This window comes from Myotis nattereri (genome assembly GCF_964212035.1).
Source record: "Myotis nattereri genome assembly, chromosome: 17".
Classification (NCBI taxonomy): domain Eukaryota; kingdom Metazoa; phylum Chordata; class Mammalia; order Chiroptera; family Vespertilionidae; genus Myotis; species Myotis nattereri.
The window spans coordinates 44,010,436-44,028,800 of NC_138092.1; the positions used below are offsets into that span (position 1 = coordinate 44,010,436).

Genomic DNA, 18,365 nt, shown 5'->3' on the forward strand with positions numbered 1-18,365 from the left:
CAAGTACAGGAGAGGGTACCATTCAGAACATGATTAGCTGTTCTTACTCCAAAGTCGGGGCAGGAAGCCACTGGCCAGCGTGGTGCATCCTTCCTTCAGAAGAATTTCCAGACAGAGGAACTACCTACGAGCAAAATAGTCTAGTCAGCGAGCTTATAGCCTTTGTTCACTGAAAAGGTTTTAGAATAAGACAGGAGCACCTGTGTCTGGGGAGGCCTGTGTGTGGCTCTGGCCTTGGTTTGGATGGCCACTCCAGGGCCCTCATATCTCTGGCACCATGTAGGACAACAGCTTTGTAGCCATGTTTCGATTGATTTAAATGCTTAGACAAGTTAAGTTCTGATGAATCCTGGGTCCCAGTGTGCAGAGAAATCCAAGCTCATCTTAGTCATGGCCCTTAGAGAGCAGTTCATTGCCAGTTAATAACTTTTAAACAAACAGCTCTTTTTAAGGGATGAAAGAGTTGGACAGATTTAGGAACTCAGCACCAGGAAAATCACTGATTAGAGAAACAGCACGCATAGACTTTCTGTCTATGTCATGAGTCCACAGTATGATTTGGGGGAGGGAGGAGCAGAGGGGAGGAAAGAAGCAGAGAAACTGAAAGAATGAGCTAGGCCTTTCTCTAAGAATAAATAGCAGCCAAATGGCTATTCTGTTAGAAGCAGAACAAAAACAGCCTGCCAAGAAATCCGTGGAGACAGCAGGTTGGTGATTGCCAAAGGCGGGAGCAGGGAGGAACGAGGAGGAACTGCTTAATGGGCACAGGGTTCTTTTGGGGTGATGGAAATTTTTTGGAACCGGATAGAGATAGTGGTTGCACAACATGGTGAATGTTCTAAATGCCACTGAATTTGGTCAACCTTATAATGGTTAATTTTATGTTATGTGAATCTCGCTTCAAATTTTTTAAGGTACATTTCTTTAAAAATAATAAACAACTTACAAAATATTTTTATGTCAAGCTATTCAGCAGTCCTGCTTTTCATACAAGCATCATATTCAGAGGTTTGGACCAGAAAAGAGAGAAAACATAACAAAAACCGCTAGCCCAAGTGTATAGAATGGCAAGTCGAATCTGAAGGAAACCACACGGATCTTAGGGGGCCCTTTAAATAGGGACATCAGGTGTGTCCTTCCGGGGGAAGCTGGGCCTCCCCTCTCTGTCCTCCTCCACTTTGCAGAGAAGGCTACAACGCCTGGAGAGACACGTCCAAGCCCACGGAAATCCTCGCCAAGCTCTGCAAGGACAACAAGCTGGATGGGCCCTACTTCCATCCCGGGAAAATACAGATCGGAAGCCAGGTCTTTTCTGGAAAAACAGTCTTCACTGAAGAGGACTCTGGTAACTTCCCCCAGTGCAGCCCTTGACTTTGCTGTTTTTGAAAAGCCTGCATCTGGTGATGGTGGTGGCCGGGGACAGTGGTCATCTATTGTAAAAGTGATGCAGGCTCGTGGGAGAAAATGTGGAAAAGTAAAGAGGATAATGCAGATCACTTATAATCCCCACATCAGAGATAAGCACGTTGCCTGCTGGTCTATTTCCTTACAGTTCGTGTGCATGTGTGTGTGCGTGCTATATATCACATTTTTATAGAATTATAAATGTCATGTAGTTTTGTATCCTGTCTTTTCTGTTTCAAATAGACCATGACAATTCTCCCTTGCACTCTGAAATGATCACTGATAATATTCATTGTTATGGTTTTGCCGTTTATTTACATTGTGTCCACTTTCTGCAGTGACAATGCTACCATGCACTTCCTCATACCTACTTTTGCCATTTCTGATGTTTCTAGAGATCACATAAGTAGAATTGATGTGGCAGAAGGTAGACAGTGACCTTAAAAAGAATGTTATATACAGTAAATCCTTGGACACAATCAAAATTACCCCCGTAAATGTTATGCCAACAACTCTCTGATTTCAATACTAAAAGGGAGATTTTCCATAGGAATATCATGGCACCTACCAGGAAGGTCCCAGGGAGGTTTTCATAAACTTAGGATGAGAAGAAAAGTCACCTTTACTTTAACGATACAGAACAATTCTTGTACTGTCACCCTTGTCTGTTTGGTGTGTCTGCTAATGCCAAGAACCCAATTAAGGACATGCCACAGGAGGTTTTGACACTGCTGTGTTGATCCCACAAACTGATGTCAAGATTTCTTTTTACCATGTTGTTTTGACCCCGGAAACTTCTTGAAGGTTCTTAAATGCAGAATTAATTAACATTTAGATAGTGTGTTTATGACATATTGATTAATTTATGTTGACGAATATTCTCTTTCACATTGTGCTTTATTTAGTTTCTTGGTCAGTATCCTGTATTTCATGATTAAACAATTTTTTGCCCTCCAAAAATCTAAAATTATGTTCAAGATCAGTTCTTGATGGATTAAACTTCATGACAAAGATTTAGTCCATTGATTGCTTGTTTGTCCCTATCAACTTTTACTAATTATAATTACTACTATTGGGAGATTTATTTTGTGCCCCCCCCCTTTTATGGGAAAAAAAAAAAAAAAAAAAGCTCAATTTCCTATGTCAACTGTAGCCATTCCAGTCTTTGTCAAGAAGTTTTGATCCTTTCAACAGTTGTTGCCATATAATGTTTGCAAATAATGTTTCTGCCAGTAGTTGTTATCATGAGTTACCTTCTTTGGTAAATGATAGATCAAAGAACCTTTTCTCCAGCTGGAGATGGTAGGAGGGAAATCCCAAGCAATAACGAGAAAACACAGAGAACATCCATGAACATAGATTGTGTCCATTTCCCCACCTTATTTGGGTCACGCTGAGCCCCAGGCCCTCTCACACTGTGGTGTTAGCAAACAGCTTTGTATCTCCAAGAAACATATCCTCTCCAGAACCTTGAAGCCCAGCTAGTGATTTATAGACTCTGCAGAAATGTGATTCAAGGAGACCTATATTCCAAGACCCCTGACTGTTCTCTGGGTCTTCTTACCAAACCATCTCATGTCTCATTCTCTAAACTTCCAATATCCTTCCCCTTCCTACCTCACTACCCCCACCTCTTTCCATTCTCTCTTTGTTCTTTTTCTCTTTTGCTGGCTTTTCTTGTGTCTCAATATATTTTTTTTAAAAAAAAACTTTAAGTGTGTTTAAAATGCATCTGACAGCCCATCACTGTCCCCATATAGGAACACACAGCTGACAAATCCCTTTGTTTTTCTTTCTTCCACACAGATGAGACGGTGGAGTCTTACGAGCACTTGGCCCTCAAAGTTTTACACTCTTGGAATGATATCCCAGAGGTTGGGTGCAGGCTGGTTCCTGAGCACATAGAAACCCGTCCGCTGTACCACAAGGATAAGCCAGGGATGGAGCAGGTAGTGGCCAAGACAGATCTGGCCCTGATACAAGTGTTCATCCCCAAGGAATGTGACTTTCCCCTAAAAGTTAATCTTGTGTGTCCTAGAAAAATGGTGCTCAAAGAGGGACCATTGTGACACACACACTGCCCTGCCCTAGGACATTTAGCAATGTCTGGAAATATTTTTGGTTCCCTCAAGGGAGTGGAGATGCTACTGACATCTAGGGGGCAGAGGACAGGATCCTATGAAACATCCTACACTGCACAGGACAACTTCTCACAACAAAGAACCAGTCATTCAGCCCAAAATGTCGGTAATGTCAAGGTCGAGAAACTCTGCCCTGGAGTCAGTGTTGGACTCGGTGCTTTTTCCTTTTTATGAATGAGCTGCCAAACTCTTTTGGAAGAATTCTGACATTTGAGAAACTTCAAAACCCATTGGATATGTTCAGGCCTCTTGCCGAAAGTTCTATCAGTAGGCGCACAGCCCACTAGTTTTCCCAGAGAAGCAATAGATGGTGGCTTACCTTGAAGAACTAGTAAGAAGAAACTGGATGGGAAAAAAATAACTAGAAATCCAGGTTAGGGCTTAGAAGGGAAGAGAAGATAAATGTTATTAAGAGCCTTCTATGTACTAGGTCCCTTACATAAATGATCTCACATAATTGAGATGATCATAGAGTTGTTTATCCAAACTGTGGCCATTTTGAGAGTGGAAGAGGTCACTGTTATATGAGCCCAACTGGTGCTCAGTGTTTGAGCATTGACCGATGAACTAGAAGATCAGGATTCAATGCCCAGTCAAGGCACGGGCCTGGGTTGTAGGCTCGATCCCCAATGGGGAGTGTGCAGGAGGCAGCCAATCAATGATTCTTTCTTATCATTGATGTTTCTATCTTTCTCTCTCTCTCCCTTCCTCTCTGAAATTAATAAAAAAATATTTTTTAATAATGTCAGTTCTATCTTTGTCAACAAATATTCTAAACATGTATACAGTGACTAAGCTGTATTTAATATCCACTTCTTGTAAAGAGATCTATTAAAACTGTGAATGATCAGTTGCTCATGTGGTACCCCCGCCCCCAAAGCTAAAGGAGGTCTTTTCTTAATAAGGGCCGCCTGCAGATGTGGGTGGACATGTTTCCCAAAGATATGCCTCAGCCTGGACCTCCTGTTGACATTTCACCAAGGAAACCCAAAGGGTAAGTCAACTGCAGCCCCACCTTCGGGGAGAGACCATTGTAATAGACTGAATAATCATGACATTTGAGCTGGTGTCTCATGTGTTACATTGATCAGTTGGCACCTGATAATTATATTTCACTTTCTACCTGGCCAATAACAGCAGGGGGGTGTAGAGATTGGAGTGGTGGTCCCTGTTCTATGGTAGGGGCTATCACTGAGCTTCAACATTCTGAAAATTGTTGGTTAATGGAAGGAGGATCTTCTCAGAGAAATTCATGTCCTTGGTGATTCCAGCTGGGACGCTTGGTTTTGATAGAGCCAAGACCTTAATGTTGATATTTTTAAACTTGATAAAGTTGAGGAAACTTACAGACTCAAAGCAGTAACAGAATCCCATAGACACCCACTAATTTTCATAGTTTTCAACCTAATGCTGCCTTCCCTTATTCCAGATATGAATTGAGAGTAACCATCTGGAACACTGAAGATGTCATTTTAGAGGATGAGAATATCTTCACAGGACAAAAATCAAGTGATATTTATGTTAAAGGGTAAGGTCATTAACAAACTCCGTCCTTCTTATTCTTCCCCTAAGCAAATCTATGCCTCAAGGAAGTTAATCCACCCACACCCACAAAAGGCGTTCATCTTACTCACCTTGTTAGATAAGGGCACTTGCTTTGTCAAGTATTTGTCTTATTTGGTCACTTTGCTAAGAATTAGTATCTCATGAAAATATTTTGGTGAGGAAATCTTATATAAGCATCTCTTTAAGTTAAATATTGTATATATAGGCTTTTCTATTAACCCTTTGTGGTCCAATTTTATTTTTGGAATTCAAACAGTCTGGTCCAAATTAATTGACGGGCTTGAATGTTGAAGTTATCTGTCTCACTAGACCTCAGCTCGACTTTGGACCTGCTCCTAGCACCTGGTCTGTTGAGTCAGCCTCCACGTTGGACCAAAAAGGGTTAACATTTAAAATACATTTATATCTGAAGGAAATAGAGAGATGTGATACTATTGATGGAAGAGTAAGTGATAAGATTGTAAGACATACAAATGGTAAAACTTAAAACTTCCTGTTTGCTAGTTCTACTGATAAAAAAGATACCAACCTAGGACTCAGGGAGTGAGGATTTTATGCCTCTCTTACACTTGGGCTATGACACAAGTGCCTTTGTAGGCTTCCTTTTAGACTCTAACCAGGGAGAGAGATAAGGGAGTAAAGAATCAAAAGCAAAAGTGACATAAACATGTATCCCCCTGAAAAAAAACTCATCTCAGCCTCATCTGGGTATCTCTTTGTCTTCCCCAACCAGGAAGCCTTCTGTCTCATTGATGCCCCCATTTCTACTATGTCCTTAAATCTTGTCCCTTCTACCCCAACCCCCCAACCCCATACCCCAGCCGTGTGCCTTTGTTTACTTACTGTGACTGGTGAATGCTATTAGGCTTTTATTATATAGGACTAGACCTATTCAGTATAAATTTAAAATTACAGTAATATATATAGAGAACTTTTCTGTGAGATTAAACTTTAATTCATATAGACTTAATTTTAATTACACAAACATGTCTATATAAGTGAAAACAGGTAAACAATTTGTCGATTTTTTTAACATATACATTCGAAAAACCCATTTTATTAATATAACGGACCTTCAGCTTTAACAGACAACCCCTCACCTGAATCAGTCCGTTATTTTGAGGTTTTTCTGTATAGATAATATGGGGTACAAAAGCACTTACCATATTATCTCATACTACAGGCCTTGTGCACGGATTCGTGCACCCGTGGGGTCCCTTGGCCTGCGGGGATCTGGCTGAAACCAGCTCTCCGACATCCCCCAAGGGGTCCCAGATTGTGAGAGGGTTCAGGCCAAGCTGAGGGACTCCACCGGTGCTTGACTGGGGCCAGGGGAGGAACCATGGAGGCCTCCAGGGCGTGTCCGGCCTGTCTCGCCCAGTCCCGATCACCTGGACCCCAGCAGCAAGCTAACCTACCAGTTTGAGTGCCTGCCCCTTGGTGGTCAGTGCACGTCATAGTGACTGGTCGAACGGTTGGACACTTAGCATATTAGGCTTTACTATCTATATATATAAAAGCCTAATATGCAGAGTGTCCCCTCAGGAGTTTGACTGGGAGTTCGATCACTCACTATGATGTGCACTGACCACCAGAGGGCGGCGCAGAATGAAGGAAGGCCCCGGCCGGTGGCCGGCAGCCACTAGGGACCCTACCGGTGCATGAATTTTGTGCACTGGGCCTCTATTATAGGATAATTCTCAGAACAACCCTATGAACTAGGTGCTGTCACTGCTTCCATTTTCCAGATGCAAACCGAGGCACAGAGAGGTTAGATAACTTGTCTACAGCTGTACAGTTAGTAAGTGCTAGAGCCAGGACTGGAGCCCAGATGGGTGCAGGCAGCCCTGGTACCCTCCAGGCCACACTGATGCAGGCCTGCTGGGTTTTTGAGACCCACAACCAGAGAGAAGGCGGCCAGTTACAGCCCTGCAATCACAGGTCTAAATTAGGCCAGGTTTAGAGGCCTTGATGTAGTAGGCAATCTTGTTGTAACACCAGGTGCAGAGGAGGCACCCCTGACAAAGAGGGCTCCCAGGATAAAAGGAAACTGGTTCTACTTTCACATCTCCTGCATTTTCCTTCTTCATTGCATGGGACTTCCGGTCTGCCCATGAACAACTGAATGCTTCCCCAACATGGCTTAGAATGAGGGTCTGTCTCTGTTTCCGGCCCTTTAACCTCTTTTAGAATCAATGAAACTTCCATCTAAATCTAATGATATCATAATCTTAAAACTGTGATCTCTGACCACATTGAAACTAGTGAAGTCACTCTCAATTGTACTGGTGCCTGAAGAATGTGTGTTTAATTCTTGTTCTGCCTTTATTCAGGTGGATAAAGGGTTTGGAAGACGACAAGCAGGAGACAGACGTGCATTACAACTCCCTGACTGGCGAGGGGAACTTCAACTGGCGCTTCCTGTTTCCGTTTCAGTATCTCCCAGCTGAGAAGCAAATGGTCATCACCAAGAGGGAGAACATCTTTTCCTTGGAGAAGATGGAGTGTAAGACGCCAGCTGTGCTGGTGCTCCAGGTCTGGGATTTTGAAAGGCTGTCCTCGGATGACTTTCTGGGTGAGCCAGTGGCTTCATCAGCTCGTGTGCATGTTAAGGGTTGTGTCCCGGGCTTGGGGGAGCTTGCTCTGATTTCACTGCAAGGGTAATAATTTCAGTGCTACTTATGATAGTAAAAAACTGGAAGCACTCCAAATAGCCCTTCATAGGGGATTGTCTGAATAAGTTATGGAGCTTCCATATGGTAGAAGATACATATTCAAACAGATTTCAGTTGATCTTTGCTCTACCATGAAGGAGCGGTTAAATTTTGAGCTAATTTGTGGTTCACGCTGTGTCTCAGTTTGGCTCAGTTGTAAAAACGGGGTAGTAATATTGCGTATCTCAGAGGGTGTTGGGAGCTGTATATGTGTTACTATAGTTTAAAAACTAAGCATAGTGCCTCATACATAGTAAGCACTCAATAAGTGATAACCCTGCAGCCATTAAACATAGCAAAATATTTAATAAGTTGAATAGATGTGCAGGATACATTGAGTGAAAAAAGAATGTAGGAAAAGTCCCCTTTCTGTAAAATATATGTGTATATAAAACATGTTTATATGTGTATGAAAAAGTGATAGAAATAGTCAAGGAGAAAGATGACAAAAGGATAAGGACTAATCCATAGAGAATGATGGAAATTTTTTCTTTTTTTGTTTTTTTGTTTTGCTTATGTACATATTCTAAATATTCACAATTAACAAATATTAGTTTTATACTAGGGAAAGGTTATTAGAGAGATATAAAGTGCTGTCGTGGCTCTAGTGCACATGATCTTAGTCTGCCTTATATTCATTCATTGAAAATATCTTGTTGAGAGTCCACTAAGGTCTTGGAGAGTAACTACAAAGACAGGAAGACTTAGTCCCTGACCTGGAGGGGTTTAGTGGACTCAAAGAGGGAGGTGTGGTGGGAGAAGGGGGTTCTCACAGGCTGATCTATGCCAAGGCAGGGGAAGGCTCAGAGACAGGCACCTGCTTCAGACTACCGTCAGGGAGCAGAGATGCCCAGCAGCAGTGACACCTGAAACTGAGACCTGAAAGTTTCATATGGTAGCTCTGCCCTTGTCTCCTACCTGCTACCACATTATTAATGCTGTCAGGGCACCAAATATGTCGTGGCCACATTTGTATCCCCAATACCTGCTAGTGATCCAATATGGTGCTGATTGAATGACTAGTGAGGGATGGATGGATGGGTCGGTGGATGATGGGTGATGGATGATGAATGAATGACTGGGTAGATGGAGGCATGATGGATGAATGAATGGATGAATGAATGGGTGAATGAATGGGTGAACAAGAGTGGTGACTGATTTTAAAAGCCCTTCCATAACAGCTTTGGCATCTCTCACAGGCTCCCTGGAAATGAACCTCAACAGTTTCCCCCGGGCAGCCAAGTCTGCCAAAGCCTGTGATCTTAGCAAGTTTGAAAACGCGAGTGAGGAGAGCAAGATCTCCATATTCCAGCAAAAGCGCGTCCGGGGCTGGTGGCCTTTTGCTAAAAGCAAAGAACTCACAGTAAGTGACAACTGCAGGAGAAGGGCTGGGGCAGGGGAGGCAGGGAGCATTAAGCCTTTTAAATGAGCAATTTGGCAAACTTCAAGTGACGTGCCTCCCAGTGGGTGACAGAGCCCTGCAGGGCAAAGGTTCTGCTGAGAAGCAAGAATTTTGAACACTTTGTAAATGCATTAGCCCTCCATATTCCGGCATTCTGATTTAATAGCTATCTCTGTCAGGCTGGTTTTCTGTCCTTTTGGCTTGAACTTATGCCCCTGGCGTTAGTTCTCCCCGCCACCCCAACATTTCTTGAAATTGTGCATCAAGTCCTGAGTGATGTAATTTTACATAAATACCTCATCCTCTCGCCCTCAAACACAAGTCTCCGTTTAAAAAGTGATCCATCCTTTGGAAACGTCCTCGAGAGAGTGGCCGCAGCGATGGCCATTGACCCCGTCCCTGCACTGCCCCTTGGTGCTCCTGTGTGGCTCAGGCATAGGCATTCAGACCTTTCACAGATACTGGGAAGAAAGTTTCTTCGCCCTTTCCTACAGCCTCCGCCAGGGAGGAGGGAGGCTTCGTCTTGGTGAAGTGGAGAAGGGGTCTGGGCTGCATCCGTGGCCTCTTTTCTCTGCTGCTGCCCTCCTCTTGGCGGGGGGCATGTTCTCCCCTCTGCTCCTGTGCCCAGTGCCAGAAGCACGTCCAGGTCAGATCAGGACCCTTCTGGTAGCAGGTCTGGATAGAGAGCTATTTCCTCCTCCCCTCCCCCTTCTCTTCCCCCCTCCCCCACCCCTTCCTTCTCCCCCTTCTCCTCTCCCTCCCCCTTCCTCTGCTCTAGGGGCCCAGTGGATATGAGGCAAGGATGCCCTTTGAGCCTGACTGTGTGAGTGTCAGCTGCCCGGTTTTCTTGTGTTTTCTGGGAGTTTTCCTCTTCCCTCCGTGCTCAGTGTAACCCCCCTGATTGGTGGAATTGGATGAAGGGAATGAGGCTCATTCTTCTCCATCCTCCTAAGTACTTATTGAGGGTTTGCTACATGGCCACCCGGACTCAGTTCTGGCTTCACAGCTCAGCACATAATAGGTCCTCGATCAATGAATTGATTGATGAATGGATGAATTCAGAAACGAAGTTAGCCTGGCCTCTGCCCTCAACCAGCGCAGAGTCCAGAGAGAGGAACAGAGATAGCAGCAGTGCAGTCGTGCACTAAATATTCCAAGTGTTCATCGCACCAAAGGAAGAGAGAGGAGGGAGGGACCCAATTCTCTCTGAGGGAGTGGAGGGGTCATGCAGGGCAGAACAAAGCATGATGAGAAGGTGAAAATACCCAGCGCCTGGATCCCGGTTTCTGAATGCCACTTTGTACCGAAAGAAACCAGGCATCTTTGGAGAAATGGCTGACTCCAGATCTAGGGCAGATAAAACACAGGACGTGTCTGGGACATCTGGTGACAAACAGGACAGTTCGAACATCCAGAAGAATAACGACTGTGCTTGTGCAGATAGCTTTTGCTAAGTTTTTATTTATTGCCTTAATTTAGCTATCCAGAAGTGGGAATCCTAGGTCTAGAGCAGTGGTCGGCAAACTGCGGCTCGCGAGCCACGTGTGGCTCTTTGGCTCTTCCACAAAATACCGACTTCTGTACATGGGCCAGGAAGTTTCAGTCGCACTGTACATGCACGCCTGCACGTGGTATTTTGTGGAAGAGCCACACTCAAGGAGCCAAAGAGCCGCATGTGGCTTGCGAGCCGCAGTTTGCCGACCACTGGTCTAGAGTATGACAATCGAAGATAATGCACACACACTCACACATACATATGTGTGCATATACCTGTGCAGGTATGTATCTATGTATGTGTGTGTGTAATCCTCTTCCTGAAGGATTTTGCCAGCCTGTGTCCCCACCATGACGGTGCGACAATGCCTCCCCTCATGCCCGCGAGGGCTGTGTGTGAATGAGCAAGCACCATTGCTGAAGAAGGTACGTCTGACCTGAACACAGCTCTTCTCAGCCTCCCCGGCATCACTCTCAGGCCTGGTGAAGCTGGGAGCCATAAATAACATGTGCAGAAACGACCAAGCTAGTCTTTTCAGGACCTTTCCCTCCAGCCAGAGGTGTCATTAAGTTAATAGTCTCTCAAAAGGTCCTCCCCTCCCCCCAGCTCTGATTGAAAATTACACTTGGGGGCTGTGGTTAGCTTAAGACCTTCACGTGCTGCTTGGTTGAGTGCTGATGACTGAATGCTCTGTGTGGAGAGAGGGGATGAGGAGCGGCATTGACCAGAACAGGTCAGGAAGCACCTTGCCCTGCTGCCTGTGTGGCACCAAGTTGCATGATGCTAGCTCGTGGCTCTGCCTGGGGAAGAATTCACTTTATAATCTCCGCCTCGCTTTTCTTTACATTTTTATTTTCCTGGGGGAGTATGGGTCCTTAGAACATCTGTGGGTGTTTTCTGTGTGGGCAGGATATGCTTCTCATTACATTTTGTGTTCCCATGAAATAGTGTCACAGGTAACAACTATAATTTGTTGTTGTTGAGAGTATTACAGATATTTTCCCCTAAACCCCGCTCCCGTCCCACCCCCAGCCCTTCGCCGCACTGTTGTCTGTGTCCATGGGCTATGCATATGTTCATATAAATTTTTAGTTTGGTTAATCTCTTCCCACCCTCCCCTGCCTTCCCTCTGAGATTCTGCAGTCTGTTCTATGCTTCCATGTTTCTGGACCTATTTTGTTCATCAGTTTGTTTTGTTCATTACATTCCACATACAAGAGAGATCATGTGATACTGTCTTTCTCTGACGGGCTTATTTTGCTTAGAATAATACTCTCCAGGTCCCTCCATGCTGTCTCCAAGGGTAAGAGATCCTTCTTTTTTTTACAGCTGCTTAGTATTCCACCGTGTAAATGTACCGCAGCTGATGGACACTGGGGCTGTTTCCAGATCTTAGCTATTGTAGATATTGCTGCTATGAACAGAGGGGTGCATATATTCTTTCTGATTGGTGTTTCGAGATTCTTAGAATATATCCCCAGAGATGGGGTCACTGGGTCAAACGGCAGTTCCATTTTTAATTTTTTGAGGACACTCCACACTGTTTTCCACAGTGGCTGCACCAGGCCGTCTTTCTACCAGTCGTAAGTAAATGAATAAACAAGAAAGAAAGACTATTATCTTTTGCAGAGGTCCTGTCTCGTTCTTTGATAATCCGAGACTTACATCACAAGTGGTAGAATAAAAGGATAATTATGAAACAATTGGTAGGGACAGTAATAACAGTGAAGGATGATGGGAAAGCCACTCAGCAGATACGGACACACACCCACCTATTTCCTCTTGAGAACCATTGACAGAGAAGAAAGACAGCAGCAGATTTCAAAAGGTTCCGGCACTTAAGTAAGCAACCCCCCTTCTAATTATTATAAGTTTCTATAATTAATATTTCTTCAGAAATTAAATGATTACAAATTAAATAGCACATGTGACAGTATAAGTGTGTCTGTGTACTGGTACATGTGGGACTCTTTTCACAAAACTCAACAGTAACATCATTTCAGGGCTTTTATTGTCCATCATAAAAATGGCTTCTCCCAGGACCAAAAAAGTAACAGTATTTCTCAAAATAAAGCAGCAGGATAGTCAAAATGCTTCCTGGCAACCTCCCACATAGTAACACTTTTCTGGAAGGCTGGGGGTGCCCCAGCAGGTCTTTGTGACTAGAAACCGAGTTTTGTCTTTGTGCAGGGGAAGGTGGAGGCCGAGTTCCACCTGGTTACTGCGGAGGAGGCTGAGAAAAACCCTGTCGGGAAAGCGCGGAAGGAGCCAGAGCCCCTGGCCAAGCCCAAGTGAGTGGGGCCGTGGGCGGGAGCATCCGAAATGGGAGCGCCCTTTGCAGTCCCCGTCACAGAGGGCGGGCCATTTCTAGAGGACCCTCTGGGCGAACTGAGAAGCCAGGAGGCAGCCAGTAGGTGCCTCCAATCCACATAGCTTTTCGTTTCTATTGAAAAATATTCTAACGTCAATACAGAGGCAAACGGAGAAGGCTTGTTTCTGTAATACTACCACAAAAGCTTTTCTAGGAGAATTTCATAATATTCTTTACTCTTTTTTTATGTGATTGTCACATGAATTTTTTTCTACTCGTTCTCTGATCATGCATACAAAATTGTCTTAATGTTTCATGCACGCTTTGCTGAAAAGTTCTGCTTTGTTTCCACAGTTGTCATAATTAGCATTTTTAATGTTTATGGAATATTCCTTAATGGCCATAATTGAATTGGTTACCACCCCATAATTGAATATTTCATTTATATCTACCTTTTTTCATTATTATAATATGAAAATGTTTCCCCTTTATGAATTACTAGAGGCCCGGTGCACAAAAATTTGTGCACTGGTGGGGGGGTGTCCCTCAGCCTGGCCTGTGCCCATTTGTAGTCCAGGACCCCTTGGGGGATGTCCACCTGTCGACTTAGGGCCACTCCCCGGGGGATCAGGCCTAAGCTTGCAGTCAGACATCCTTCTGGCAGCCAGGGAGCCCTCGGGGGATGTCTGGCTAAAGGCTTAGGCCCCCAAGCGATCGGGTCTAAACCGTTAGTTGGACATTCTTAGTGCTGCCACGGAGGTGGGAGAGGCTCCTGCCACCACCTCTGCGCTGGCCAGCCATGAGCCAGCTTCTCGCTGAGTGGCACTCCCCATATGGAAGTGCACTGACCACCAAGGGGGCAGCTCCTGCATTGAGTGTCTGCCCCCTGGTGGCCAGTGCACATCATAGCAACCGGTCAGTCAATTTGCATATTAGCCTTTTATTATTATTATATAGGATGTCTCTATTTCGCCCCTTTTGCCCCCTCTACCCAGCTCTTGCCCCCCACTTCTCTCTGGCCATCACCATACTGTTGTCTGTGTCCATGGATTGTGCATATATTTTCTTTGGCTAATCCCTTCTTTAAATTCACTTTTTAAAATTTTTATTTTCAGATAAGTGCTTATAACTGCACTATTATATATTTTCTATTATATCATTTAGAATTAAGATATTTTTTAATTGAACCCTTGTAAATTTTAGCACAATTTAATCAATTATGCTAGAAGCAATTAGGAGATTTTTCATGTAATGCAGATACATTTCAATGAATATTTTATTAATTTTTAATTTTTTAATATTTTAATTTGAAATAATCTCATACATGTAAAAAAAACTACAAAATACTACAGCATATTATATGTACCCTTCACCCAGTTTCTTAGGTGTTAATAATTTAAAAATAACCATTATACAACTAACAAAATTTGGAATATATTTTTCTTGTAATCTCTTCAATGTTACTTAATCCATTTACTTTGTTTTTGTTAATCTTCACCCAAGGATATTTTTCCATTGAATTTTAGAGAGAGTGAAGGGAAAGGGAGAGACACATTGATTGGTTGCCTCCTGCACATGCTCTGATAGGGACTGGGGATCAAGCCAGCAACTGAGGTACATGCCCTTGACTGGAATTGAACCTGGGACCCTTCAGTCCATGGGCTAATGCTCTATCCACTGAGAAAAACAGGCTGCAGCTTAATTCATTTACTTATATGTGCCTTTATATTTAAAGTGGGTTTTGTTTTTGGTTCACCCTCATAATCTGTCTTTTAATTGGTGCATTTATGCCACTGACTTTCAGAGTGCTTACTGATAGAGTTACTGCCATATCAGGTGGCTTCTGGGGCCGGCCTGCGACCCGGGATCGGATCCATCATGGGCAGCAGGCAGGCGACATCTGGGGCTTCTGGGGCCCGCCTGTGGCCTGGGATCAGATCCGATCATGGGTGGCAGGCAGGCGGCTTCTAGGGTTGCACACGGGGGCCTGGATGGCAGCTCGCACTCACGCTGTCCCGCCCTGCCTGCAGTATGCAAATTAGCCGCCATCTTTGTTGGCGGTTAATTTGCATACCGTGCTGATTAGCCAATGGGAGGCGTAGCGAAGGTATGGTCAATTACCATGTTTGTCTATTATTAGATAGGATCACTTTAAAGTAAATTCCCAGAAGTAGAATTACTAGAAGAGTTACTCTATTCAATGTAATCCATGGTTATATATCAATTAAAAAGTAAATATATACAGATATGAAATATGTATACAAAATACTCTTTCAAATTGTGTTTGTGCTATCCCTCCCCAGGCTGCAAGTGTCTCAAGATAAGTGGTCCCTTCTCTGAACCTACCTTTTATATATCATAGTGTTAGAAACTTATTTATAGATTAATTCAAAATTATTTATTGAGTTCCTACAGTGTGTACCTACTATGAAGAACACTGAAGAAATATAAGACATAATCTCCGGCTTCTAGGAGCCTTCAATCTGTGTAGGGAGAACACCCAGACTTGTAAAATAGTTATCAGAGCATAGAAGACAAATATGCTAAGTTCAAAGGGGGCTGAGTCTAGTGAGAAGTGATAGGTAAGATAGGAATTAGAAATGAGGGGGGTCATTATGGGCTGGGGTGATCAAGGTGGGCTTCATGGAAGAGGTGGGGCTTGAGCTGGTCAGGGTTGGTCAGATGGAGGGCACTCAGACCTCTGTCTGGGTTCTAACTAGACTCCTGCCCTCCTCTAGGCCAAACTATAAATGATGAGGAATCATTACTACCCCAAATGCTAGATTGCTTCTGCTTTAAGGCAACACAGTCTTCTTCTCCTGTTGTCAGGCTTCTCCTTGTGGAGAAGTGGAGTCTGAAATTCTCCCCGAGGTCTAGAGAGTCCTACGTGAGGACAGCATGGCCCCCTTCCCTAATTTTCTCTCGCTTCTCTCTCAGCCGCCCAGACACCTCCTTCTCCTGGTTTGTGAGCCCCTTCAAGTGCCTGTACCACCTCATCTGGAAGAATTACAAGAAGTACATCATCATCGCTTTCATTCTGATCATCCTCATCATCTTCCTGGTCCTCTTCATCTACACCTTGCCAGGTGCCATCAGCCGAAAGATTGTTGTGGGCTCCTAGAGGATCATGGAGGACCCGGGCCCTCCCTTTCTACGAATCCTCTCCTCTTCCTCACCTGTAAATACAGAAGAAAGGGTGCTCTGTGCAGGCACTGTGCTGGGTGCTAATGGGATGAACCCAAGGGGCCTCAGAACCAGTCACTATGTCTAGGGACAGAGCAGCTCTTTTTAAAAATATATATATTTTATTGATTTTTTACAGAGAGGAAGGGAGAGGGATAGAGAGCTAGAAACATAGATGAGAGAGACATATTGATCAGCTGCCTCCTGCATACCTCCTACTGGGGATGTGCCCACAACCAAGGTACATGCCCTTGACTGGAATCGAACCTGGGACCTTTCAGTCCACAGGCCGGCACTCTATCCACTGAGCCAAACTGGTTAGGGTCAGATCAGCTCTTCTTGGAGGAGACGGGAAAGGAGCAGTCCCTCCTCACCCTGACCCCTGCCACCACCTTTCACACATAAGCTTTAAGTCATGTTTTCAGCCATGGGAAGCATGAAATAATCAACGGTGACCTCAAACTGATTTAGGTGAATGTTTTCTTTATGTAACTGGTTTTATTCTGAAAAGTTTAATTCTCTGTCTGAGATTTTATTGGAAGTACTTTCTTTCAAATAAAAATTTTATGGGAAATAAACTGAACACATTTTAGCTACTACGAGGTATTCAACCTGTCCCATATATCTTAAGCTTGTTTAATCCTTACAGTTTACAAAACACATTTACTTATTCAGGCTGCAAAACTAGCTTGGAGAAAAAATCATACAAATCACCTAAAATATTTCATGGTTGAAATTCCCGTCTAGAGGTGAGATGAGGCTGGTTTTCCATTAAAGTCAACACTTGCAAAGCTTGTGATTGGCGGTGGTAGTGAGTTCCAGAAAAATCCATTTGGATTTATGTTCTATGGCAATTTCCAAGTGGGAATTTTGTGTATGAAAAATAATTTTGAGTATGTGTGTAGAGGCAGGGGCAGAGCCCCAAGCATCATGAGAATTCTCTTCAGCCAGGTACATAGCCCACCAGACACGACCCATAGATCATGATCCGAATGACCACCGTTGGCGCCATTCAACACTTAGTCTTACCACCATCTGTGGTAGGGTCTGTCAGACTCCCAGGCAGAGATGAATTCCAAAAGCAGTCTCAGAAACAACAGCCTGTCACTGGTCAGGTGGGGCCGGTTTTTCTTGAAAGTGAGCCTTGGCTCTTCAAAGTAACCCGGTCTGGATCTGCTGCCCCATCTGAAGGAGGGAGTGAAAGTGAGGGGCCGGTGTTCTCAGAATAAGGGAACAAAGGAATTGGGGTGTTTAGCCTCAGACACAAGTAAATATGGCACCACTTCTTCTTTCTATCAGGGGGGCTATTTGGTGGTATTGAGGAGGCTTGATTGGGATCCCCCTCTTGATCCCGGAAGTACATGGCTATTGATCTCTTTAGCAAGCCTGCCACATAGTTAACTGTTCTAAAATAAAGGATGTTAACTTCCACATGGAAAGTCATTCCAGAATGTTCTTGGTTCATCAGAGAAGTGTGATTTTAAACTTAGTGTTATTCACTGAATTCTGACCCTGGATACTCACGCCCTGGTAACCATGATGTCCTGTTTTCCCAAAGTCCTGGAAAACAGAGCACTGAAGACATTGGCCACGTTTCCTAGTGGGATTAATTGCAGAAGGTGTGGAGTAACGTCTCCAATAATGAGGTGGTCAAAAACACTAGAGGGCCTGTAATATATACACTGAGTACATTGTAAATTTAAAAAGATGGGTTAGGAAACTGTATGTGTAGCATGATGTAAAAAGAAAATACAGTGGGGCCTTGACTTACGAGTGTCCCGACTAACAAGTTTTTTGAGATACCAGCTATCTCTCGGACAATTTTTTGAATTGAGTTGATAGAGTAATTTGAGTTAACGAGCTCCTTAATGAGCTTCTTAACGAGCTCGGTCTCAGAACGAATTAAACTCGTAAGTCAAGGCCCCACTGTATATACATGCATAAATAAAATGTCTGGAGGAATATGCCGAAATGTTAATAGTGATTATTTTTAAGTAGCTGTATCTTTTTTTCCTTCCTGTTGTTTCTCCTAAAACTTTTAAAATAGAAATGTACTATTTTTAATGTAAAAAGTTTAATAAATATGTTCATTTAAAAATATTTACTGGGTGTCTCCTATGTGCTGGGCAGTGGGGATGTAACAGAGATA

The 18,365-nt window shown here is 43.8% G+C and overlaps 1 protein-coding gene across 1 annotated transcript in view; it reads left to right on the forward strand.

Annotated features, from left to right (window-relative positions):
* The window catches only part of FER1L6 (fer-1 like family member 6), a 100,172-nt gene extending 83,491 nt beyond the window's left edge, over positions 1–16,681 (forward strand). Inside the window, exons 33-40 of the mRNA XM_081111412.1 lie at positions 1,185–1,345; positions 3,211–3,353; positions 4,451–4,539; positions 4,975–5,073; positions 7,445–7,686; positions 9,025–9,188; positions 12,913–13,013; positions 15,971–16,681. Of these exons, the coding sequence (XP_080967538.1) occupies positions 1,185–1,345; positions 3,211–3,353; positions 4,451–4,539; positions 4,975–5,073; positions 7,445–7,686; positions 9,025–9,188; positions 12,913–13,013; positions 15,971–16,154 (1,183 nt within the window). The 3' untranslated portion in view covers positions 16,155–16,681. The remainder of the gene's footprint in view (positions 1–1,184; positions 1,346–3,210; positions 3,354–4,450; positions 4,540–4,974; positions 5,074–7,444; positions 7,687–9,024; positions 9,189–12,912; positions 13,014–15,970) is intronic.
* The last annotated feature ends 1,684 nt before the right edge of the window (positions 16,682–18,365 follow it).